Raw genomic sequence first — 25,499 nt, 5'->3', positions numbered from 1 at the left:
CATTTCATCTTTTAGCTAAGAGTCAAGAAGGTCGATGGATTGAGAAATGCTTTCTGCTACAGTCTGCCAAAAGGTTGTCCAAAAAAAAAAAAAAAAAAAAAAAAAAAAAAAAAAAAAAAAAAAAAAAAAAAAGTGGTATTTACTGAACACAATACAACGTGCCAATAAAATTGCAGTCATCATACAGAGAATACACAGTAATCATCACACAGAACAACTTGTATGACTATTAACATCAAAAGGACATTAGGATTGTAAGGTTAATCACAGAAAGGTCAGTCAACACCAAAGCTAAAATGTCATTTCTCTCCTACACTGAATCACACTGCTTTCAGAATCATGTTGCCTTGACTGCTATTATTCCCAAGACACGCATTTCAAAGTGTCATTGTGCTGGCAATGACCTGAATACTTTTTCTCACTGGATTTTGTTATTACCTCTAACTCATAGTTTAATACTTACCTGTTTATAAGGAATTTTGAAAATTAACACCTGTATGTGTAGCGAAACCTGTGTTTCTTGTTCTTCTGTTCATATACAATGTTCCTGCACTTTCAAGAACCTCAACCACACCCGGCCATAGCGCTACATGCAGTGAGCTTTACAAGATTCAGAATTTTCTTTTGCCTCTTTTTCATGTCTGTGATTTGTGGACTCTACTCAGATGATATTGCCACATTAGTTTAAAATCTTACAAGACCTAGACTGAAACACAAACATGCAATGCATGTTTGGCTGAAATCAATTTTCTACAAGGTAATCTAGAAGAGAAACTTAATAAGCAGAGTTTCACAATGCGTAGATGGGTAAACAGTGTTGCTTCTTCAAAGAGAAGCATTTTATAATTTAAATTAAAATGGACTGGGTCCTTATTTTTTTTTAGTTGAAACATATTATCCAAAAGGTTTCATGTTTAAAACTAAGACCTAAAGTTATTACTGAAGGAGCAATAACTGGACTGTTTTCAAAAGAGATTTAAGGCAGGGTGGAAGGCAGCTTCTTTTAACATCTTCTCTGTCAGCGAGAGTTTACACTGTGCTATCTACTCTGATTCCAGTTCAAAAACATCCAACGAATTTAACAGATGAGAAGGACAGGTATTGGCTTAGTGTTTTTATTTCAAGTTCCTATTAAGTCTGAAATGCATTATTGTGCAGGAATTACAAAACACATGGAAAAGGAAGCTAAAACAAGTCCTGTTTTCAGAGTCTAGTCATACAGACCATAAGGACACAATAGACTCAAGAAAGCCCCCTCCTCATTCATTGCTTTCCCATGCTTCATACGTGAAATTTCCCCATTTTTCCTCTTGGATATTTTAAATTCTATAGTTGACCCCAACAAATTCTTACCTTGGATAGTGCTTCATCATGCACAACTGTATTGGTTGTTAAAAGTACAAGAACTGTCTGGAGTAATTTAAGTTCTTCAAGACTGTTCTCCATCAATTGCCAAAGCATATTAATAATGTTTCCTGCTGCAGCCTACAAAGAAATAAATTTTTGTCACCTATTACAATATGTATGTATTAGTATATAATGTACATATATAAGAATATCACTGTCATAAAGGCATATCATAACTGAATGTACCTGTTTGTCTATACCATAGGACTACATTGAGAATATAAAGCAAATTTCATTGTCACAAGTTTCCCCAAGTATTTTAAAGAACTGACAACAGAAATGTCTTAATATGCAGTACAAACTAAAGCCTGTACTTAATCTTCTACTTGGAAATATGGAAGACACAGTAAAAATATATTTTACCCTCAGAATTCACTCTTAACAGACTGAAAACAGTGTCATCTTACATTATGTAAGCAAAAATGAAGGTGTATTTTAACAGCATTATTTTCATCAGCTTCCTAACACATCACATATGACGTACCATAATATATCATGACATCTACTGCTGTAGAAAATGTGCATCCATTTTACCTTATTTTTAAAAATAAAATACTATGAAAGCACAATAATGTTATTGCACAGAGTATATTTTGTGGATGCTCAAGGTTCATTACATGTTTAGCTCCTGCAGTGTAAGAATGTGAACTAAATGAGCTGATTTCAATTTTCATGAATTTCCTTCTAGAGGTTACTAATACTGCCTCACTTTTTTTTCTTAAATTGTGTACAAGGTTTTCCTTTAAATTACTGAAAAACAAGATATGAGTAAAATATTTTGTGGACTGTGTCCATTATAATATAAAGAGCCTCCTAAAACAACACATTCACCTTCTGTTTGAGGTCTGTATTCCTCACTCTGAAACACTTACGTTTTTGTATAAAGATCAATCTTACCTCTGAAACAACTTCGTGAGACATAAGCCTCTGTATGGCTGCCAGACACAGCTGAGTGATCTTTGGTTCTTTTGTTCCACAACCCATCAGAAAAGGCTGAACCACCTCTGAGCTGTTCTCTTTCAATGCTTTCAAAGAGAAATATGGAAGTAGTCAATGTTTAATACTTTGAAAAATACAGTGCAAAAATTGTTAATCACATCTATTAACAAAAAGCAATCTCCAGTCTTGGAAATATGGGATTTACACGTGGACCACAGGGAAAAGCCAAGTGAAGACAGACATGATTGACACAGCTGACTTCCACAATTACCCTGGCCAAGGCTCAAATTCCAAGTACCTTCTCCCTTACACACTCATGTGACTTTCCAAGTCCAAAACATCCACTTAAGAGTCCATGTGGTTAGCAAGAAGGTGTAAGGTTCTGCCAACCCCAGAGCTTTCCCTGGCCTTGCCACAGGAGCCAGTCTCAGGCAGGTAGCATTGTCCTTCTGCTCTGCTTCACCTCAGCATCTAATGCAGTAAGCAACACAGCATGGCACAGAGCGACATTCCAATGCACAGAGCAGGAAGGGGAAGAGCAAACTGCCACTGGCAAAACAGGAGGAGAAAGAGACTAGACTGACAAAACAGGAGAGAGAGACTGGACTGTTTGTATCCTGGGTACGTTCACCTGGCTGTGGATTTGTCAAATGGTGTTTTAGTGACAAAGGGTAGCTTCTTAAAATGCACTTTCACCAGGAGAAAGCCGGTTTCCATAAACTTCCCTCACACCTCCCCTTTTTTTTTTTCTTTTCCTTTTTTTTGCTAAGGAGAAAAAGCTTCATAATGAAGCTTTTTATTCATAATGAATACAACATTCCACATCGGCATTTGAAACAGTTTTTTTTTCTCATAAAAGTAATTAAAGAAATCTGAGATAATAAAATATAAAAATACTAAAATATTAAAGGAAAGCATTGCTCTGACTGATGAGTGCTTTTCCATTTGCAGGTAGGTTTGTGGATTCATGCAAACGTCTAAGACTTTAGCTGCTCATGACCATTTCAGATACTAAAAATTTCCTCACGATTGAAAGTTCAGTGTGTGTTCTTACACTGAATGTCACACACTGTGTTTTAGTCTATGTGTAGTAGAAGAAATGTATTCATGAAAAGTTCCACATGCTTTTCAGAGGACAGTAGTTACCACGAACAAAAAATACATTTTCACATAAAAATGCAAACATAATCTATACTACTAAGCATTGCTGCAGCTAATTTGGGAAAAAATTAAGCAAGTTAAAACTACAAAAATATATTTGAGTGATATTTTCCAACTGAAAAACTAAATGACTCAGAAATTTCAACGAAAAGGATAGGCTATTATAAATTATGGATGCCAACTTTCCATAAGTTAATAGTTCTTACAAGGTGGTATCAACACAGTCCATTTCATCAGTCTCTTCAGAGCCAGAGCAGGCTCTATGTCCAGTTGATATTTCTGAACTGCCATTAAATTCTAACCATCAAGAAGAAAAAAGCAAGCAAAAAGATACCACAAAACATTTATCCTTAACATGAGACTCAAGATATAGCTCTGAATGGCAAAAATGGGATGAGTTAATAAATAACAAGACAAAGAATAAATTTAGCCTTTTACAATACTTTCTTCTATAATCCATTAAAAGCAATAAACTCACAACAGACTCTATAAAAGTATTTTTAATTTCTGAAGCAGAAAAATTAATGTTTGGTAGACCTGCTTTGGAACCCATCTGATTTTATGGCAACCAGGGTGCTTCTTGGGACTTTCCTGTTCAGAGGGTCTGGAGGTAAACTTTGATGATCCCTTCCAATTCAGAATATTCTTTGATCACATGATTCTGTGCCTATTTTAGCTTCAGTCTTAAAATGCACAATGAATTTATTATTCCCATGCCTGCCTTCATTTTGCTACCAATTTATGGCAGAATATATTAGAAAGAAATCTATCTTACAGAACAATAACAAATGTGTAGGTTTTGGAAAGTATAACTTACCCATTCATTTCATCAAGCAAGATTATAATTCTGATTTTTTACAAGAACTCCTAAACCATAAGATTTTGCACATCTCAAAGGCACATAGCCTTAAATCACAGGAGATAAATTTGAGAAATTATTTCTTTCTCCTCCTCTGGTATTTCTCAAATTTTTATAAATAAATAATAAAGCACGTACATACTGGCAAGAATGAAGACTTTGAAACAGCTCAAGTTAACTTTTCCAAGAGAAAGAAAGAAGCTAGATCAATGACCTCAAATTTCTGGCAGGTTAAACATATCCTACCAAAAATCACAAAGATTTTTAAGATTTTTAAAAAGATTTTAAGCCTGCATCTATTTTCCTAAAAATTATAATCCTACACAATTAAATGATTCAAGAAAACATCAGATCAGCTTATTCAAACAATCTGATACAGCTGTTCTTATCTATGCCAGTGAATGATGGTTTACATCAAAATATTTATTTGTATTACTAGAAGGTCTCATAGATGTTCCTAAATCATCTAGCAGTCAAAAAGTATCCACTAAATTTCACAATTACATTGTAGCATTTTGTAGCTTTATTATTACTGAAGTACATATACAATGTTTCTTCAGAAGATTTTAAATACCAGATAGACAATCTCTTGACACTAACTTATGTGAAGATTAGCTTATAATGGATATTTCAAAAAATACAGGAGTTCATAAAAAACTGAGTCTGTTTAATGGCATTATGATTTAACTGTGGAATGCTAGGATAATGTGCAGGCAAAGTACGTTTTCCCAGTACAGAACTGTGGAACAGAGGAGGAAAAAGTTATGATCCTATTAGCAAAGATTAACTAATCAAAATAACTTTTAGGATGTGCTAGTTTCCCAAACCTCTTAACAACAAATCTGTGCAGGTTTTTTTAATGCACTAAATACTAAGTACATTCTACTTTAAACTTACCAAGAGAAAATTATTTAAAAATTTTTACCAACTTCAAGGAAGTGTTTTCTCAAAAAGAAAAAAGCAAAGACTGCTCAGCCATTACTAAATAGAATGATCCTTCCTATCTCTTCCCTTTGAAGACCAAAAACCAATGAATTTTGCAGGATTAGAAATTAGCTTTCTAAAATACGAACATCTTTATGCAGTAATATGTTGACAGCTTCCCAAATGGCTAACTACTTCTTTCCCTTTTTCCTTTGTGTATTTTGATATAGCTGACATTACCTGGCATACTTTTCCCACTTATGTCAGCATTCATGACAGCAGTGAAAACAAAGAAAATAAACAAATAAAAAAGAGGCATTAAAGTGAAATACTGAGGAGTGGGTCTGTTAATTCAAATAATCCTAGAAAATGCCTCCTTAACAATATCTGATTTACATACCCCCAAACAGTTTTGCAGCTATTTCACTGGACCTTCCGAACAATCTAGCATTTCAAGGATTTTGACTACATCTGGGGTAGACACTCAAGTATTAATGCAGGGACATTCAAATCTGGCCAAGGGCTTTAGCAGCAACTGGCAAGAAGCCAACTTTATAAAGCTGAACACAGTCAAGAGATATTGTTTAAAGCACTTACAAAGCTGCAGCTCACAAGATATGTCCTGTCCCTTAAGGCATTGGAACATCTTAAATTGAATGACCTTGTCTCAGATAAAGATGGATTTTTGCCTGCCAGTTACAAGTCCCCAAAGGATGGACTAATACATAAATGTGGACCATACTGCAGAACTCCACACAGAGCATTCAACCACAGCAACTGAAACACTGAAAATGTAGGGTCTAAGTATCTCATCTTATTTTTCTAAGTGGATGATTACTTTTGTAGAGCATAACTGAAAATGGAGCCCTTCCTCAGCATCCTAACAGCACTAACAAGAAACAAGTAGTGTCAAAAAACTTCTATGCTACTGGATTTTTTGCTAGGTGCCAGAAGTAAAGCATCAACAATATAGCACACACGAAAAAACACGTAGTATTATTAGACATATCCAAGACAACTTTTTAATATTTTGATCTGTAACTCAGCTTTATTTTTCCTATTACAGAGCAAATAATTACCTGCCAAAATATCTGTGTTCCGTGCAGCTATTGTTTTCACTTTTATTATTCCTGATTCAGCAGCCTAGAAGAAAAGAAAATAAGTAGTTTAGATGCTACATCATACATCAATATCTGCAAAGAAATAAAAAATATTGTAGATAAATAAAAAGGTATAGTCTGAGAGCAAGAAATGTGTTTGCAGTGGTTTCTGCCAGCAGAACTAATGCAGAAGGGAAATGTTTGTTGCTGTTAGAATTCCTTTCTAGAATACCACATGAAGGGATATGTTCAGAATTTTTAGAAATCATGGTTCTCATTATATTACTTTCCAGTTTTATCAAAAGCCCCCCCCCCAAATCACTAGTAAGCATAAACACTGCTACATAGTCTCTATACAGTTTCAAACTAGGAGTATAAAAATGAAACCTATCTTCCCCCTGGATTTTGGCTCCCAAATGTCCTATACAAATTCTCCCAGGACAATGCCACAGAGGTGACTTTCTAACAATACTCTCTGTTCTTCCCAGCATGCCATACATACAGTGCACAGCACCGGTTCCTCCCCTTCCCCACAAACACGACTTGGCAGAGCAGCAGCACCATCCTCTCCCTGGGGCACTTCTTCAGCAGGGCCAAGGCTGTGTGGCCACAGCGTGGCCGGGTGACAAGCAGGGCTGCCCAGCCCAGCCAGGACATCACACACAGCCCCAGGGGAACAGCAACTCCCTCTGCAATGCCGACAAACACTTCCCTGCAGAAATCACTCAAGTCATGTTCCCTAACGGAAAGCAAACCAAACTGGAAATGTAACATGGAAGCTTTGCAAGACTATGACTTCTGAAAGCTTTGTGTACAAAACAAAAGATACACTGTAAATTATGCCTTTCCAATTTGTAATTTCATTAATACACAGTAAGCCTCTGGAAAGAATTAAATAAATCAAAATAAATGCAACAGGTTTTCCCAAATGACTGGATATAAATTGCTGGAAAATACTGTTCTGCAAGTTTGAAAGCACACTTCCCCTTTTATTTCAGCTTTGTATTTCTGTGCACTTTCCACACTAAACATTTCTATTTTTCCTCTGATATGACTATTTAAAGATGTGTACTGTCACCATATAAAACAGATTAGAGAAGCAAAGAAGCTGTGACAGCAGAAATATGAAAACAACAGACATAAAGTTTAATAAAGTATTAATATTTCCCCTCCATCAGAACATTATTCAAACAAGATTTCACAGAAAGTCAGGTTAAGGTGACTGTATAAGTTCACAATTAAATATTTTAATTAAGAGCTGATACACATATTTCTCAAAATAACTAAATGAGAAATGCAAAGCTGAGGGGTTTTTTGTTTGGTTGTTGTTTTTTTTTTTTTAATTGTCATTTCCCAAAACAATATAGGAAGACTAAACACTGCCTTAATATTGCGGAGATTTATTCAAGTTTTTCTGAACAGTTTTCTACTTTAAAAATAAAGTCAATAATATCCACAGTGCCTGATTAACAATGCAACATGCTAGATGAGCACAAAGCAACATGAACATATATATTTTGCATAACTAAAATAAGGTGTGCCAAAAGCAGCTCTCATTTATTTTAATTATATTAACCTAATGTGTTGAAGTTCTCGAGATTTAAGTCAAACCCTGTTCTTCTTCAGTTATAAACTGTCAGCTAATTGGAGAGGTTCTTGTCACAACACATCGTTCCTATTAATTAATATGAAGGATTTGTCACAGTCCAGCTTCAATTATCTTTACACTAAAGATAATCACATCTACTGGCAATTGATTTCTGTCTTGCCAGGAGTGTCAAATTCATTCTGATTCAAAGAATATTAAGCCTGCTCATATTAGCAGCATTCACAAACACCATGCACTTTGCACAAGAATTTTCTGACATAATGGCTCTCAGTAGTTTCCATGCTTTACATAAAACAGTATGCTCAAAAAAAAATAAGGTAAAACAAAGCAACTGCTGAATATAAGCCTTCTTCTCCATGAGATACAGAAATTTGTATAATCATCTGCATTATGCTACGGTTTCTATTCAGAGTAGAAAAAAAAGTTTACAGTTAGAAACTAATTACACTGTGCACATACTCCAAAAGAAAAATAAAGTACTCTATCGTATATGTAAAAGAGACAACGCACTAACTTTATTTAAAAATACCTCAGTTGATCAGAAATAGCCAACAGAAAACATAACTATACACACTTCCAATCTATATACATGAAGGTAAAAGTGTGCCTGGATCGCATCAATTTAAATGACAAATTAAAAGATATATTCGTAGCTTTTAAGTTTATAAATTTACATCAATTACTCTAGCAGTTTGCAGGACACTGCAACATGAGAAAGGGATCTTATAAAACACTAATCAAGGAGAGAGAGCATTATCTTGTATATATTTATGGGTATAAAAATGATGATTTACTTTCACAAAAATATAAGGCACCATGGTTTTAAATCAATCACCAGAGTTTTAGATGTAAGCTTCCTTTAGCACCACAACTCCTAGTAGTCTAGTGAGCAAGTCAGTTCTCTACTTTGAAAAGAACCAAATACATTTAATTCCTGAAAGATAACAAAGCTTAAATGCTAAAGCTTAAAAGCTAAAAACCTTCTGCCAATTAGATTTCCAATTCTGCTGCTTTAATAACTGTGAAATGAACTGATATAAAATGTCTCAAAAATGCCCCTGTCATTACTGAGTTTTGGTTCATGTTTCTCTTGAAGCAACTGCAGCATCCAGTCTGGGAAGGTGAAATATTAACAAAGAAGAGAAACTGTCAGTGATAGCACATATTCAAGTCAATCTCTTCCAGTACTTTGATTGGGTTTTAATCAAACAGTCAATAACCTCACAGTAAAATTCAACAGGATCCTCTGGGATCAAACACTTGCCCCATCATTTCTGCTTCCTTGGAAATTACCAAGTATTTGCTAATTAAGTGGAAATCACCCTTCACAGAAATTAAAGTAAGGCAAATAGAGAATTTATGTACACCTTCCCCCCCCCCAAAAAAAAAAAAAAAAAAAAAATTGAAAATCAGGACAGTTCCATTTCAAGCAGACTGAAAAGAAGTCTGTACACAATATCTATCTCCTGGCCTCAAAGATCCTCTCTGAATGTACAATCTGACAACAACATTCACAGCTGCCTTACAGACAGAAGTTCTCTGCACATGAGTGACCACAATGTGGAAACACATAAAGACTTCCAAACCCAGCTTCAGGAGTTTCTCAGATCCAAAACTCTCCCCTTCTTAACAGATCACTCAGTCTTCAGTTGAAACAGGGAAGAATCTCGGCCTTCCTGTCATTAGATGTCCTGTGAGCATCTTCCCAATTTTTGGAAATTTTTACTTTGTTTCAGATCTAAAGCACTTTTTACGTAACAGAGGCAGGTAATTTCTGCTCAGGAAATCAGGAAGGAAAGATTTAATGCATCCTCAAGCAGAACCAACATTTACCAACATGCAGGTAACATTCACAAGCTGAATTTCTCCACATTGTAGTCTCTGTACATATATTTAAAGATCTCATAAAAACTCATAAATAGCATATGAAGGTATTAGGATTACTGGGATATTCAGTTCTACACTAATTCAACATGACTAAAGGCAAGCTATCCACACTACAAGTGGTGAGCACATCTAGACAGCACCAGTCTTTCAAATCTGTCTTCCGGGACATCATGGAAGCTCTTAAACCCAGCTGCAGCAGGCAATCTACATTACCTAAAGATACCACTACAGTTACTCCATGCTCATCATCATGTTACCCAGCAGGCCAAGAATGGGACTCGTCTTGGTAGTAAAAATAATGGCATGGCACATGCTTGAACATTTAACTCAGATGCCAAGACATTTGCACCTCTACTACAATGCATACAGACAGGCAAGTAAGGGACCAGAGGGGCCAGCTGGAATGTGATCTGACAGTACATCAGCTGCTCTGCAGTAATCTCTATGGATTTGTCTTTACTCTGGTAAACATGAAAGAGTTACCCTTCTTTTACTGAAAAATAGTAACATAGTTAACAACTTTTCCTAAGGGAAAGATGACACAAAACTCAAATCTAAAGTGAGAAAAAGCAATTGTTTCTGTCATAGCAATCTTACTTTTAAAAGTTTCAAACCTGAATTTTTAAAAAAGCTTTAAAAAGGATAAACATGCTGATCTTCAAAGGAATTTGTATCTAACAATTAGGAATGGAAGTCAGCACTTTTTTGGCTTTATTAACCAAAAAAATACATATTTCTGTATGGATATTTAACACAACAATCAAGCGTGTGCTGATTTCTACTAAAGTTTGATCTAACGTTTAGGATATTTTTGTATAAATTTCTAAATGTGATAGCATTGTTACCTAAAGTTAATAAAACCAAGAATTTTCACTGCTAGTGCTTCTGAATGACCATTTGTATTTTCATTGTACATTACAGCCAATTGCTATTTCCAGAGACACTAAAATTTTTTTTTGCAGTCCTTAGCATACAAGTTATTGATTTCTCTATTCTAAAAAGAAAAGCATTCAGGAACAACAGTTTGTATTGGTATTTACATTACATTGTTTGCTGACCTTTTATTAAGACTGGATGAGAGTAATATGTTCTCTATAGTCACTTCCATATCTATTACATGAAATAAAAAGAGCAATCTTTTTCTATCCATGATTGTCTGCCTTTCCAACTGGAACACTAACCCTATATCCACCAGTTTAGATAAGAGGTCTGCCTGTCCAAAGCACAGTTTCACTTCATTGTTATTCTGGCTAGCTGTGCAAAAGCACATTCTGGACCATTACTGTACTGCTAAACTATTATTTGGAAAAGAACACACAAAAAACTCCTCACTAAATCAGTTTCACGAAAGCACTCAAGTGTTCCACATTTATGTAAAAAGCATTGCACTTGCCTTCTGTATTTTTATCTTCCTCCCCCTGAGTACAATCCCTACTCTGACCCTTCTCTTTCATACATCTACTCATTTCACATGTAATTTAAACTGGCAAAATGCCAGTTTTGATCTGACATTGCTGTGCACTCACAGGGGTTTATTACACTGAACAATTTATCATTTTTTTTACAAAATTATCATAAATTAGGGAAAAAGAGCATTAACAGATTCTATCATAGACTTTCTTCTCCAGCTGAAGATTTAAGATATGGCAGTTTATGCCTTTTGTTTTTTAAAAACACACAACCTTGTTCATTTCCAGCACAACTATATTAGTTGCTCTCATATTCAGAGTGCTCTTTCACACTTGACAAGAGTGTTTACTCCTCTGGCCCATTAATCTTCTGAAATTGTCAATTTGGAGCACCAGTAGTCAATTCAGAATCCTGAAGGTTAACCATCACTAAATCCAGGAGAATCGCCAGAGTTATCTAAGTGCTTCAGAGCTGCTGCCTCACTTGACATGAACACGAAGATATTCAAATACAAATACTTAATATCAGAAGTTTTCACTTGACAGTCAAAATACTGCACCTCAGCTGCAAAAAACATCACATGTAAATTAATAGATCAAATCACAATGCATAACAAAAACCACCTCATTACCAAATGTAGACAGAAAGGCAAAAAAGCTAACACCTGAAAGAAACACAAGCCACTTAGCAACAAATTTTTTAAGTTGTTCTCTCTTCAACAGACAGAACAAGGATGTGCCTCATATTCTATATTGTATTCTATATAAATTATATGGATACCTAAATATTATATGTAATATATAGTAAATAGTACATGAGATACCTATGTAGTGTGAGGATATCCTGAGAAAGCCCAGGTCTACTACTAAGAGATTTCTGAGTGATCTGTTCAAGTACCACACAAGTGATTCCAAACCACTGAAACAGAGAACTGGTACTTGAATTTTAGTTCTTCTGATACAACAATTATCACTCTATGTTACAAATAAACAACACCCTGTTTCAGAGCTTTAGAAGACATACATTTGAAGTTCAAACTAATGTTGCCTTCAGCTTGTTGATCACAACAGATGGGACTAGGCAACTTTTGAGGACTCGCCACAGGTACTTTATTCAGTCAGCAATGTCCATTTGCCAGACATCTGGTAAAGAGAAACAACAGTTGACAGTTTAGGCACTACTTGAGAACTGGAGTCACCAAGGATTTCCAACTTCTGCTACAGGTTTCCTGGATAATCTTCAAGAAGCCATGGGAGGCAGATGGGAATTAAGTCAGAGATTAGGATGCACAAATTTAAATATTTAGACTCCCATTACAATGGAGATTGTCTCTCCTGAATGCTCCTTAATTCTTAAAGCCTCTCCTTAAGCTAATTCAGCTGACCCACTAGCAGGGGCTCAATGCAGAGGTCTAAGCTGAGGTCTCTGTATCCACAACAATTACATACAGACACCAGAAGACCCACACCCTTCTGGACCAGGGGCTGGAAGCCAAGGAAGAAACATTACTGTATCTCAAGCAGCAATGTAGAACACCTGGTGTGTAGGTGATAGAGGAATCAATCCCCTGGGTACGAGATATTTGGAATAGTTCTTTGGCTCTATTGACTGTATTTCCATAACAAGCCAAGCCTGCATAATCAATGAAACTTAGACACCCAACATTAGGCACCTTAAACCTGCACTGAAAAGTGTAACTTGGAAAGCATAAAGACAGACCAATATACTGAAACTTTAAATAATTTTCTTAATTCATTAAATTGCAGGGTATTACCTGATGAAGAAATTTGACCTGTGAGCCTTATGTGAATCACCTCAGAACATGTGACATTTCTTCTCAAAGACTAAAATGATCACATGAAACTTATGATTTACAGTGGACCACGAAGCTTAGAATACATCTGAATAGATGCTTTCCCCTAGGAATGTAAGAATTCACTTTTAAAAACATAGTTTTGAAAAAATATTCCTATATAAGGGTCAATATGGAATAAAAATTAACGGACTCCAAACACAAAGCTAGCAGACACAGCAAGTGGTAAAGATCAGAAATTGTAAAAGAAACTAAAAGAAGTGTTAGGGATTACTGTTTTCAAGTTACCAGCTCAGCTATGGGCTGGCAACTCAAGAATGCTACAGAGTAATCTCCAGTCACATGCACAAAACACATGCTTTAGTGCAAGCTGCCTAAGTGTGACAACATACATTTTACAGAGCATTGTTTCTCTGTTTCAAAAGAATCTTTAAAATATCCGTTAAATGAATACCCGTAAAAACAAACAAACAAACAAAACCAAAACAAACAAAAAAAAAACCCCACCTCTATTTTCATCCTTTTAATGTTGTGAAGACCTGAAAATAAACCAGCCTGGAATGTTCAGTGTAGGTTGAATTCCCTGTGAGCTACAGGGTCAGAATTACTTAAACCATTTTTATTAAAAAAATTAAGCAGGAAACCCAAAAACTTGGTTACTCCTACAGAAAATGGTCTATGTACAAAGGTTTCTTCTTTCCTAGGTTCATTTGGCTCACCCTTTTACCTGAAGTAGCATGAATGCAGAGCACTCAGAAACTATTCAATGCTAAAAGTACATCAAGTGACTCAGATGCTCAAATCACAAGACAGTTCAGCATGTAATTTTCTTTCTAAGCCTTCTCAAATATGTCTACTGCACTATGTTCAACAAAATTTCTGAAATATTTTTACCATTACAGAAAAAACAGCTAACAAATATCCACACGTTTTAACTGTTCCTTCCAGTTGCATTAGGAGCCCTAATGATCACTTTGACATTATATACTAAATTGATCTGTATCTTCTTAATGTGTTTAACTTTTGCAAGACATCCTCATGTTTAGTTTTACACAGCTACTCAGTGACATGAGAGGTTCTCTAAAAAGGACAAGCTTCCCAATTAATTTTCTGACATTAGCTTTTAAAATGTGTTTGGCATATCATTCCTAAACAAGAATGATTTAACCCAGGGGACTGAACTGTCCTGTATGACACTCAATGCAAACAAGACTGGACTCCAAAGGAAGAAATTAAGAATAATGCTTGTCTTCACACAATGCAACACACAGCAGCTCAGAAAGGGCAAATCCTAACTCTTGCCTCAGGCTAGTCCACACCACATCCACTGTAATGAAATAATTTGAAGTATGCTTTGTCCAGAAGTCACTCAAATCCTACCTTTTTAACTTTCACCCTATGAGCTTTGTAAGGCCACTTGCCTGCAAAAAGAGTTAGTTATAAAAGAAGAAAAAAAAAGGTTGCAAAATTGAATTCTATTCTTTTCCCTAGATACAGCAAATCACAATACAGTTTCAAAAATATGTCAATGTGCCAAAGGCGCACACAACTCAATAAGTAGTTAAGTAAAAGCAATGCTACTCTTTCTGACAAGGATCTGGTAAAGAAATAGTACAGTGAGGCTATCAAAAGCTTTTTTCCAAGAGATTCAAGAGAGCATTTCTACTAATCAAAGTATTCAAAGCTAATTCTGTGCTGCTCTTCCAGCGGAGGCAAGTTGAGCACCAGTTCTTTTCCAGCCCTATTACAGTAACAAACATCTTAAAACAGGCACCTGCAGCCCATCACACAACTGCTATGAAAAGGGCACACCCTGGTCAAGGTGATCCTGCCACAGGATGATGCAGTAGCCCCTGTCTGCCCCAACACTGCCTTGTCCTCTCCCTTCCCCTCTCCCACCAGCATAGATGTGCCTGAAACTGTGCAAGGAGCTGGATAAAAATTAATTTTTTGTGGTATTTTTTGAAACTCACTTTCCTTTTACTGCTCTTTACAAGCCAAGAAAAAACACAGAAACTACAAGCCTACTAGAAAGCTGTGACTGCTTAATTGGATCTGTGTAAACAACAAATATTTACATACAACTGAAATTCAAGCTGTGAGAAACTTTTGAGTATACTTATTTCTCATTTTAACTCCATTATTTCTGCCAATTGTAAATATTTTCACCTTGTATTTCTAAGATTTTTAATGGAGTGGAATTATCTAAAAAATCAGATGCAGTTTACTGAACAGTATTTTCATTCTGTAATAAGAAACAGCAGGTAACTTACTTAGGACACTAAACCATTTTCAGTTCTGTGATAAGAGAAAATTCTTACTCCAGCTCACTAAGGAGAGCACCACCAGCTTTCCACAAATGCAGCACACAATACCAAAACTCCAGTCACTGGCAGGTTAAAATAGTATATAAAGCTCTATGTGTGCAGCATGCAATTCAGTGCAGTGTTAGCAGCATTACAATACTCTCTAGTACAGAGCAAATCTCAGAGCCCACTGTACTAAAAATTATGTATTAATGACCAAGTAGTATTGTTTTCTACGAGAAACACCAGATTACCTTAGATAACATCGACACGACTGATACCTGTAACAAACACTGTTTCATCCTCTATAATTTCAAACTCCGAAAGACAGTGTTTTATTTACACTTCCCTGTGAGCTTCTATCTCATCCAAGGCTGGCATCTACCCTTCTAATCAGGCAACAGAAATACATCATGAAAATACAAACACATTTTTCAGCAATGTCATTATTCGTATGTCTGCCTGTATAAACAGGGGTTTTGGCATATCAGAGACATAAATGCCAAATCACTTCTTGGCCATAGTGTGTATCATTCACACCTAGTTCACCTCTGTAGAATATGCTGATCTGAGGAAGTATCAAACAAAAAAAAAAAAAACACTTAGCAATAAAGAAAAATGGGTTTCAAGCGTAATAGTAACTGGTATTCTCTACACCGGTAAGAAAAAGAAGTCTGTTATTTAAATCCCAAACATCGTCAGCAACATAATTTCAGACCTAAAGGTTCTTTCTGCAGCTCCCATTTTTAAAGCCTTAAACGGCATAACCTAGGAAAATCCTACTTGGGTATTATTTGTAACACAGGGCACAGACAACATATGGATACTTTGGAGCCAACCAAATATCCTGTTAGTTCTCAGTTAAAAACTCTAAGGGGAAGGAAGTTGGCCACATATTTGTGTCCCAAGTGTAACACTGAGAGTAACTCAGTAATTTCAACGGCTCTTAACAGATTATTGAAGTCAGCAAAAACCTCAGACTCTACTTCTGTAAGTTACTGGACTTAAAACTACACAATTTTCACATAAACATGACCTACTAAGAAAATTTTACAGACTCAGAGTAACAGAAAAATTGAAATTAAAGTCCTCAAAACATTGAAGAGTTCAAGTTACATTTTCAATAAGGGTTCATTAAGAAATTATTTCTACTTCCTAACTGAGGATAAGATCTAGATCCCACAGGTGGCTGTCCTTTTCTCTTCTGCATCCAAACCCCACCCTCAGCCTCCTCCCCCAAAAGAACTCCAGAAAACTTCTTCAGGTTTGTCATGTACATGCCTGTTCAAAGAATCATTTAATATTGTTCTAGTCCCTCTGAACCTAAGAGATACTGAAGGGTGTTTAAAGTGTGAAAACTAAAACCCTTTTCATAAAAAAGGCTCGTTTTCTGATCATACAGCTGGTCTAGATTCTTACAGTATTGGTTAAAGAATTTACTCAAGTTAATCATCTGAGCAACAAGCAGAGTTAAGAGAAGTACACTACAGCTTTTATCACAGCAAACCTATCAGCTAAATTCACTTAGTAGAATTGTAATACCATTAATATAAAAACAAAACAAAATAAAAGCAGAACAGACAATGCATTTTAGAAGTGGCTGAAGATAACAAATGCAAGCAAAATCTTTGACTATTGTCAGACACTAAAAAGATAATGAGAAGCCATTTACCTTTATAAAGTACCTGTCAAATCTAACAACTATGATATACATGTCATAAATATTAATTTGGGACTAGGAGTTTTTCAATAGTTTTATACTGGTACAGTAAGCTTATTTAGTGACATGAAAGCATATGCATCAACTGCAACATAAACTTATAGATTACAATGCATATGGAAAAGTTTAGTTACAGTGCAAGTAAAAAAGTGAGCTTTCAAGTAGTATGAATTTGTTTTTAAAACCCACTATTTAAACATGGTTTAAAAAAACTGGTGCTGTTTCAAGTCAGTAAAAAAGAGTATGCCATTCCCCTGATCACTCTAGCCAAATCTAACCATGAATCACACTAATAGCATGTAATTAAAATATCTCTTTAGCAGTTGAGATTTGACAAAAAAAAAGGACACCCATTTTCTTTAAAACTAGAACTAAAAAAGGACTTCCAGAAGTGAGGAAGTAAGACTGTTTCCTGCCACTGTGTCACACGTCCTACAGTAGGACTGCTTTAGTCTCAGACTCTTCGTAAGAGCACATAACACTCAGGAGAAAGTCCCACCTCTTTACAATCATCTTCCAGTACTACTCCAATAAACCTATCCAAATCCCAGACAATTGTGAAGAAGTTCGCTAAGTACTTTTAATGAAGAAAGCTATACAAATTGCTGTCAATTTAAAGCGAACAACACAGAAGTAGAACTTACACAAGAATATGACACATGTGCTGAACAAGTATGAAGTACATGCAGTACATATTCAGCCATGGCAAACGTAATGAAGCACTACTAAAAGTACTAGCTTACCAACAACACTGCCCAACTCCTTTGTAAGTCTCAAAGAAAATAAACATTAACACAGTGGGGAAACTTGTTCAGAGACTAAACAAATGTTACACAGTAACACACAGAAGGGAGTGCAAGCAGCACTCCCATCTCCCTCCAAACACACAGATTTCTGTTCAACTGACTACAGCTTTTTCTTATTTACATGTGACCACACACAATTCCTCAGGACTGATCACAGCCTTCTCTTGTGTTTCTGTGACCACACAAAATTTCTCAAACACACCAGCATTCCTCTGCAAACTAAAATAGTACATAACATGCTCTGCTACAGTGTGTCACTTCATGTCTTTCAAAACAAGCACAGTCGCTAGCTGGTAAAGTGTATAATATTTCATACAACATTAAACAGCCTATCACTTAATTAGAACTTAAGTCACATAACACAGGCAATGCCTTTCTTATGTGCTTCTGGGTCTGCATCCTAATCTGACTTAATCTTTTAGTATTTTTTCTCCCACTATTTCATAGAAAAGTTTTTTAAACGGCAAGTGGCAAACTGCTAACAGGGAAAAAGCTAAAACTATATAAAAACAACAGAAAAATACATGGTTAAAAAGTATATTTTAAGCTTGCAAGAAAAATTCCCATTGCTCTTCAATTAAAGTAATCCTGTTGACCGAGATTACTGAGGTCTCAGGCTGCACAGCATAAACTCAGGTTTCAAAACTAAAACATACAATCCTACTGGAATGAGTTTACTAAAGGGTTTTTTAAGAAGAGAGAAAAAAAAAAAAGGCAGCCCAAACTCCTGTGTCTCCCAAGCTTCCTCGGTTGTGTCCGCACCGCTGGAAAGCCATACCACCCCAAAACGACGCGGTAGCGATGTCGAGCGCAGCTCACACCGGCAGCCACGGTGTGCAGCGGTGAGGAATAAGGCACGCCGGCCGGGCACCACACCCTTCGGGAGAGGGGCAAGGCACAGACCCGAGGGGAGACCTGCGGGACCCCGGGCCCCCGCCGCAGGGCTGAGCTCGGCCCTCCTCGGCCTCAGCCGGCCCCTCGGGCTCCCCGCTCGCTCGGTGCCCGCACGCCGGGGCGGCCAAGCCCCAGCGCCGAGCTCGCCCCCGGCGAGTTTCGCTCGCTCGGTGGTGCCGAGAGAGCCAAGCCGAACTTTGTGTTTTCCCCGGAGGGCGCCGAAGGCTCAGGGGGCCGCTCCCGCTTCGCCCGTCAACACACGGTCTGTCCGCCAGCCGCGCTCCCGGACGGGCACAGCCCGGCCCACGGCGCCCGCCTCGGCAGCGCACTGAAAAGAACAGCCACAGAACACACGACAGGCACAGCCACGTCTGGGGACAGCCACGTCTGCGGACAGCCACGTCTGCGGACAGCCACGTCTGCGGACAGCCCGCGGCCGTGGAGGTCGGAGCTCGCCGGGAACAGCACGGGGCTGGGTACTGGGGCAGGGGCACGCCGGCAGCTCCGCTCCGCCCGGGCCCCGGGAGGCCCCTCCGGAACGACGTCCGCCGCCCGGCTCGGCCCGGCCCGGCCCGGCTTGGCTCGGCTCAGCGCCACTCACCTCCTTGACGGGGGGGAATTTTTTCCGGCACTCCAGGCTCAGGCCCCGCAGGTCGCCCTGCATGTTTTCCAGCAGCTTCTTCACGGCTTCGGGGCTGCTGGTCCCGGCCATGGCGCCGCCGGGCCGGCCCCGGGCCGGGCGCTGTTCCGAGCGGGCAGGGACAGCGCCTGTCGCTCCGCGGCCCCGGCCGACACGTCTGCGCCCCACACCGGAACCCTCCGGGCCCGGCCGCGTCCCCTCCCCGCGCCGCGTCCCCCCCGCTCCCACAATCCCGGGCGCCGGCAGCTTCCGCACACACGGCCGGGGGCGGGGAGAGCGGCGGCCGCCGGCGGGGAGGGGAGGAGGCGGCCCCGGGCCCGTCCTGCCGCGCTGGGCCCGGGGAGCGGGGCTCCTTCCCCGGGGTCCCTGCCCCGCAGTGACACTGGCTCGGTGTGAAGGGGCAGGAGAGGCGCTGGGACCCGGGCCGAGGCGGGGCCGCCGGCGCTGGGGAGCTGCCGTGGGGAGGGGACAAAGCGCGACATTTGCGAAGGGTCACTGAGGAAGGAGGTGGCGAAGTTCTTTGGGTTTCAGCAGCCGCCAGCCCCACCGGGCGCCTGCAGGGGTGTAGGGGTCGGTTCCCTCTGCCTAAGTCCGGCTCTCAGGAGCGTTTGATTTAAAAAAGCAAAAAGCGAGGTATACTATTTTTCTTTTGAATGTTCTGAAGTTCTTGCTTTCTTTCCAATGCGAGTGACTGCGCTCTGAAACACTGCCCAGAGAGTTCCTGGAGTCTCCCTCGCTGGAGATACAGTTCTGTGCAATGTCCTCTGGGGCGGCCCTGCTTGAGCAGGGAAATTGGACGAGATGACCCGGAGTAGCTCCTTCCAGCCCTGCCCAGTCTGTGGTTCTTCAGGAGTGAAGCTTTGCGCCCTTCTCGGCCAGTGTCTGTGCGAAGCACTCCGTGGTTTCCTCTAAGCGAAGCGAGGGTCATTCCTTTATCGATTGAGAAGCTTTAGGATAAACACGGGCAGGAAAAAACAAGGGCATGTGGAATGGTTGGGTTGGGTCCCGGGTACCTTCCATGTCACCAGTAGTATCCCTCAGAATTCCATACCGGCAATTTTTAACCCATTTCTAAAGCTGACTCCTGAACAACCAGCTCTTCAGTATCTGGAGCGTGCAGTATGCAGGGTGCTTAGGCCTGATGGTTGCCTGGCAGCTTCCTTCTGGAGGACACCACTCGTCATTCACCGTAGCAATCAACATTTCACAAAGATTTTGGTCTCTGCAATAGTAATTTTTCCATACTCTCAGTACTGCAAATGCTGTACTGTGCTGGCTTCCTGCCTGTAATGCAGCATGGTTCTGTTCCCCATCCATAAACCCAGGGAGCTGGAAAACATCCGTGAGTTCTGACATGCTGTAGTTTTCAAACCTGGGAGTCTTGAACAAAAAATTATGAAGAAGACAAACGAAGGACAAATTTTTACTGCCATACAATTTAAAAAATTTTAACAGCTTTTCTTCAGACTTTCCTGAAAGTCTTCAGTCTTACTCAGGCAATGCTCTAATATTTTGGGATTTCTGTCTTGTAATGAAAAAGTAAAAACTTTTCACAAATTTGAGCATCCCTACTTGTATGTTGAGTTCATTTACTCTGAAAACTATTGCAAATGATACAGTAAACAGGCTGCCACTGGCACAGCATTGGCTGTACCTATATACATAAATCTTTAGGAGTGCTTTGTGAATCAAAGAATGCAAGATTGTTTTATAAGTAATTTGTTATTTTAAGATCTTTATATTGTTTCCATTATAGTGACTGTTAGCTTGACAGAAATGGGTACATGGATGTGAGTTTTTAGAACTGTGTAATGCTGTCACAATTGAATTAGGTGGTCAAGGTTTATGTGCCATCAGACAAGGAATTAGGATTTCGCCCCATGTCCAGTGAACACAAACATGATTCTATAACACTGTTATACTTTCAAAGTGCATTGGTCTGTGTATTATTAAAAGCTTTGATTTTTCTATGCTTAAAAAAAAAAAAAACAAAATAAAAACAGCAAAAGAACAAGACTGTTGTCTTCAGTAGAATGATGTACATGCTTAACCAGTAAGCATTTTCCTAAAGATTTTCCCACCTTAATGCATCTGTTCTGAGCTTCAGGCCTGATGTAATTCAAAGACTAGTACAAATACCTTAAAAAGAAACATGGATGATTAGCTAGGAGAATTAATTAATTATTGACTATGCACATGTATTTCATAGGTAAGCCTTAATGATTTACTTCCTTTTTGTTGTTTGGATTTTTCCATTGAATAACTGTAAGCCATAGGCACATGGATATTATTCCCTGAATCTACTTGTCTGCCTGTTTGCATGCTTGACAACATTTACACTGATCATACAGATCTTTTCAACTACCAGCTTAGACACTCAGTCTGTTCAGCAGTGCCAGCCAAATACTACAAAGATTGTTCGTGAGTTTGGAAATTAATCTTACAGCCTATAGAATTCTTACAGTTGTAGAATTGAAAACTCTTCTGGATCTGCAGAATATAAGAACTGGGAACATGTGCCTGAATCTCAGACATGTCTCTTAAACAACAAGGTAATCTTTCTCACTGTTTTGAGTATGCCTTTTGTAAATGCAGAGATTTATCATTTAATCTAAATCAGTGCAGTTAAACTGTGTAAACTAGCCAGGATCCTTTTAAGTGACACTGATTTGATTGTGAATGTGACTTCTACAGTTGCATTTCTGTTCTATTGCAGGTAGTCCTAACACTCAGCAGAAGTGCTTGCCAGCCTTTTGTACATTTAAATATCCCAGTTACAATTCAAGTCACTTGGTTCAGAAGGTGGTGTGGCACATGTGGACATCTCTGAGGGCATTTGATCAGCAAGCTAAGAATGTCAGATAGCTGCTGACTTAATTGGGAATAGTAAACATAGTCTGCATCTCAGGCATATCTCTCAGCTTTTAAGCTAACTTTGTATTGCACTGCAATTATTATGTTGCGGTTTGCTTTGTTATTAAATTATATGTTACTTTGTGATGGGCAGTGGGTGATTGAAATAATTCCCTGTAGCTTCATGGCCATAATTACCAACAGAAATGCTCATGAGACCTATTGTGACTCATTAAGTTACCTCATATTCATTCCAAATGATGCACATCAGTCCTTTTAATTGGATTAACCATGGGATAGCATTTGCCTGTATTAATTTCAGGTGTTAAGTCCTAGTTAAAGCCCATTCTGATAGATGTATACAGATGCAGGCTTTGTGTATGAGAACAGGGTTCTGTCATCATGCTGTACAGAGGCAAAACTATCAGATTTCATTCACTATGACAATGAATTAGTTCCATCATAATGGGAAGAGTTGTGATTTTCCTCTGAGTTCACTTTACCTACACTCTTGTATACTTCTGTAAGTGATATGAATCTGTAAGTAGTGACTTAGTACTGAACTAACTTCAGGATATGAAAAATCACTTGTGTGGAAAAGTAAAGGTGTTTGGAGATGTGTCTGGTGATTTTTTTGTAGTGCAGAGGTGAGTCACAATGGAGAAAATTTTGTCTCAGATTGAACAAAGATACTGATATCAAAAGACAAAGTTAAATTTAAATTAAGTGACAGTGAGAGATCAATTAATACCAAATACATCCTGTAGCCTTTTATAAAAACTATGCATTGTAATGGTCTGTGTAAGCACAAAGAAGCCCTTTACTATGTGAACACTTCATTATTTCCTTAAATTACAGACCAAAGAGTATTTGTTGTCAAGAGAGTATTGTTTGTGACACAGATGGGTTAAAAGAAGTAATAAACTTCCCACTAGTATATGGTATTCTTTGGGGATTTTAATGGAATAGAAGTGAAGTCCTTGTTCCTTTAGGATGTGGCTGTGCAAGGAAGTTAGATCTACCAGCAGATTGAAAAGTATGTTTTCCAGTGTGAGCTCCTCATTAATTTAGCCTGTGTTCCTTTCTGCATAGGTGTGAGCATATGTTTACATGTTAGTACCCATTTTGTTTGTATGCTTGCAGTTAATACACATTTTATTTCATTTTCTTTGCCATTAGTAAACTGTTGGTAATTATATCACATTTTGTTTAAGGTCACTCATAACAGTTTAAGCAGCAATGCCCAAAAAGTCAGACCTGTGATGTGTATTAGGTACTCAGCAGTGATTTCCTATTGAGTGCAGAACCCCAAGGGCCTACACACAAATCTCTCAACCAGAGGCTTAGATCGTTCCAAGACTCTCATGTAACCAGCCAGCAAAGCTGTTTTTCCAATTTTTCCTGCTTGAATCTTGCCCAAACAGATTCTCAAAGCAATGGGGTTTATTTGTTTTTGGTTTGTTTTGGTTTGTTTTTTTTTTAATTGGCCTTTTGAGTGCTGGTAATTGAATCAGCTGAACCTGGTAACATCTTTTGTGAGAAAGAACTGCCGTCCAATGCTTGAATTAATTTATTGCAGTGTTAGAGCTGGCAATGTAAGAACAGACCAACAGAGACATGATAATCACAAAATTTTATCAGCTCCTCCCAGCCTTTCATACTTTCCAGCTCACACAGGAAGTATGTGGCTGGCCTGGGAAACAAACATTAGTCTGTGCTTTAAACTGAATTTGTCTTTGATTCCCTTACACAAATAACAGAATTAATATCTGTTCATCTGTGATTTTCCCTGCATGATGTATTATGCAGCCCATTCATGATACATTTTCTTTTCTGTCAAGTGTAGAAAATAGAGAAACAGAGGTGGAGATACTACTTGACTTACATAGAAAAACCCAGCACTGACCATCCGTACCACCTTAACAATTAGCACAGCATCAGGTCACAGTCAGCAGATTAAGAAACTTCAGTGATGTTGCACTTATGATCCAAATTTAACTTCAAACTTCAAGAATTTAGTTAGGAATTTTGGTTTAGAGATAAAGGCATAGTTGTGTTGAAGCAAGGCAGTTGTGATTCAAGGAATTTCAGTTATTTGATCCAGAGCTCTTACAGTAGACAGTGGATTCATCTGCACCCTCGGCAGGAGTTTTTTCCTGGTTACTCATGCTGACTGTGGGATATGTACCTTAAAAATGCCCATCAAGAATGTCAGTAATTTCTGTTGTACTGCAATCTCTTTATTTGCTGCTCTCTCCTCTATTTGCCAAAAACCTCCCTACCTCTTAATAATTTCCTTTTTATATCTTCTTCAGCTTGTATGAAAATTATGGAAGCACTTCCAGACACCTAGTAACCTTCAGACAATCCACTAATCACAGAGCAATACTAGAGAGGAGAAGGGTGTTCACCTGTATAAATATCAATTTTTTTGGCTGCTGCAGCAGAGAGAGGAAGTCACTGGATGCTTTCTGCAGTATCTGGTGAATTCTTTAAGATAATCATTCCAGGTTGCAGCCCTGAGACTGCTGAGTGATACCATTACTACAAGAAGAGTTTTCACCAGCTGAATGGATGTTAGTTCCTTTGTGTTAGGGGTGGCCTCTGTGTAGCAGGGATGGCAGTCATATTTGTAAACCACATAAAAATAATTATAGAAATTGCTACACTCACTGTACTCATATAAGTAGCATGGAGGCTAGCACACCATGTAGGTATTCTTTTCTCACACTGCTGCAGCTACACTGTAGGCATGACCAAAGTAATTTGTAGTTAACTCAGCCCAGCCTAGCAAAGACTCAGTATGGCCATGTACTTCTGAGAGCCTCCAGCACAACTGTTTGCAAAGATAACTGAAATGAGACTGTTCCATTCTATAAACTTCATGAGGATTGGAAATTTCTTATGGAAGAGATCTGAATGAAGAACTGCTGCTTGTAGAGGCTTTGGTTTATCTTATGTGTTGCACTCATCTTTGTTGCTTTATGAAGATTATATACTTCTTATCTAATTCAGAGGACTTTGCCCTTGAGATAAATATTTGTAGAGGTTCATCTGTGGCTGTGTTTATAAGCAGCAGTCTGAAAGAAATTTTCTTATTCAGGTTGGATCCAAACAGCTAAACAGAATGAACTTACTTCTCAGGAAATTTGGAAGACAGCCAAAGGTCTG

At 38.3% G+C, this 25,499-nt stretch overlaps 1 protein-coding gene across 5 annotated transcripts in view; it reads right to left on the bottom strand.

The window, feature by feature from the left end:
* MON2 (MON2 homolog, regulator of endosome-to-Golgi trafficking) overlaps positions 1–19,757 on the bottom strand; it is a 67,142-nt gene extending 47,385 nt beyond the window's left edge. For 3 of the 5 annotated variants that reach the window (XR_010743609.1, XM_066319097.1, XM_066319096.1), the window contains exons 1-4: positions 19,437–19,757; positions 6,370–6,433; positions 2,305–2,432; positions 1,354–1,485 (exon numbers count right to left, since the gene is read on the bottom strand). Coding sequence is in view for 4 of the 5 variants with exons in the window: in XM_066319097.1 (XP_066175194.1) it covers positions 1,354–1,485; positions 2,305–2,432; positions 6,370–6,433; positions 19,437–19,547 (435 nt within the window). In the remaining variant the exon portion in view is untranslated. The remainder of the gene's footprint in view (positions 1–1,353; positions 1,486–2,304; positions 2,433–6,369; positions 6,434–19,436) is intronic. The other 2 variants (XM_066319094.1, XM_066319095.1) reach the window with 2 other exon arrangements.
* Positions 19,758–25,499: the final 5,742 nt, after the last annotated feature.

The sequence above is a fragment of the Sylvia atricapilla genome, chromosome 5, assembly GCF_009819655.1.
Source record: "Sylvia atricapilla isolate bSylAtr1 chromosome 5, bSylAtr1.pri, whole genome shotgun sequence".
In the NCBI taxonomy this organism is placed as follows: Eukaryota; Metazoa; Chordata; class Aves; order Passeriformes; family Sylviidae; genus Sylvia; species Sylvia atricapilla.
Note: the sequence above shows the minus strand (reverse complement) of the source record. Positions and strands in the feature narration are given on the sequence as shown.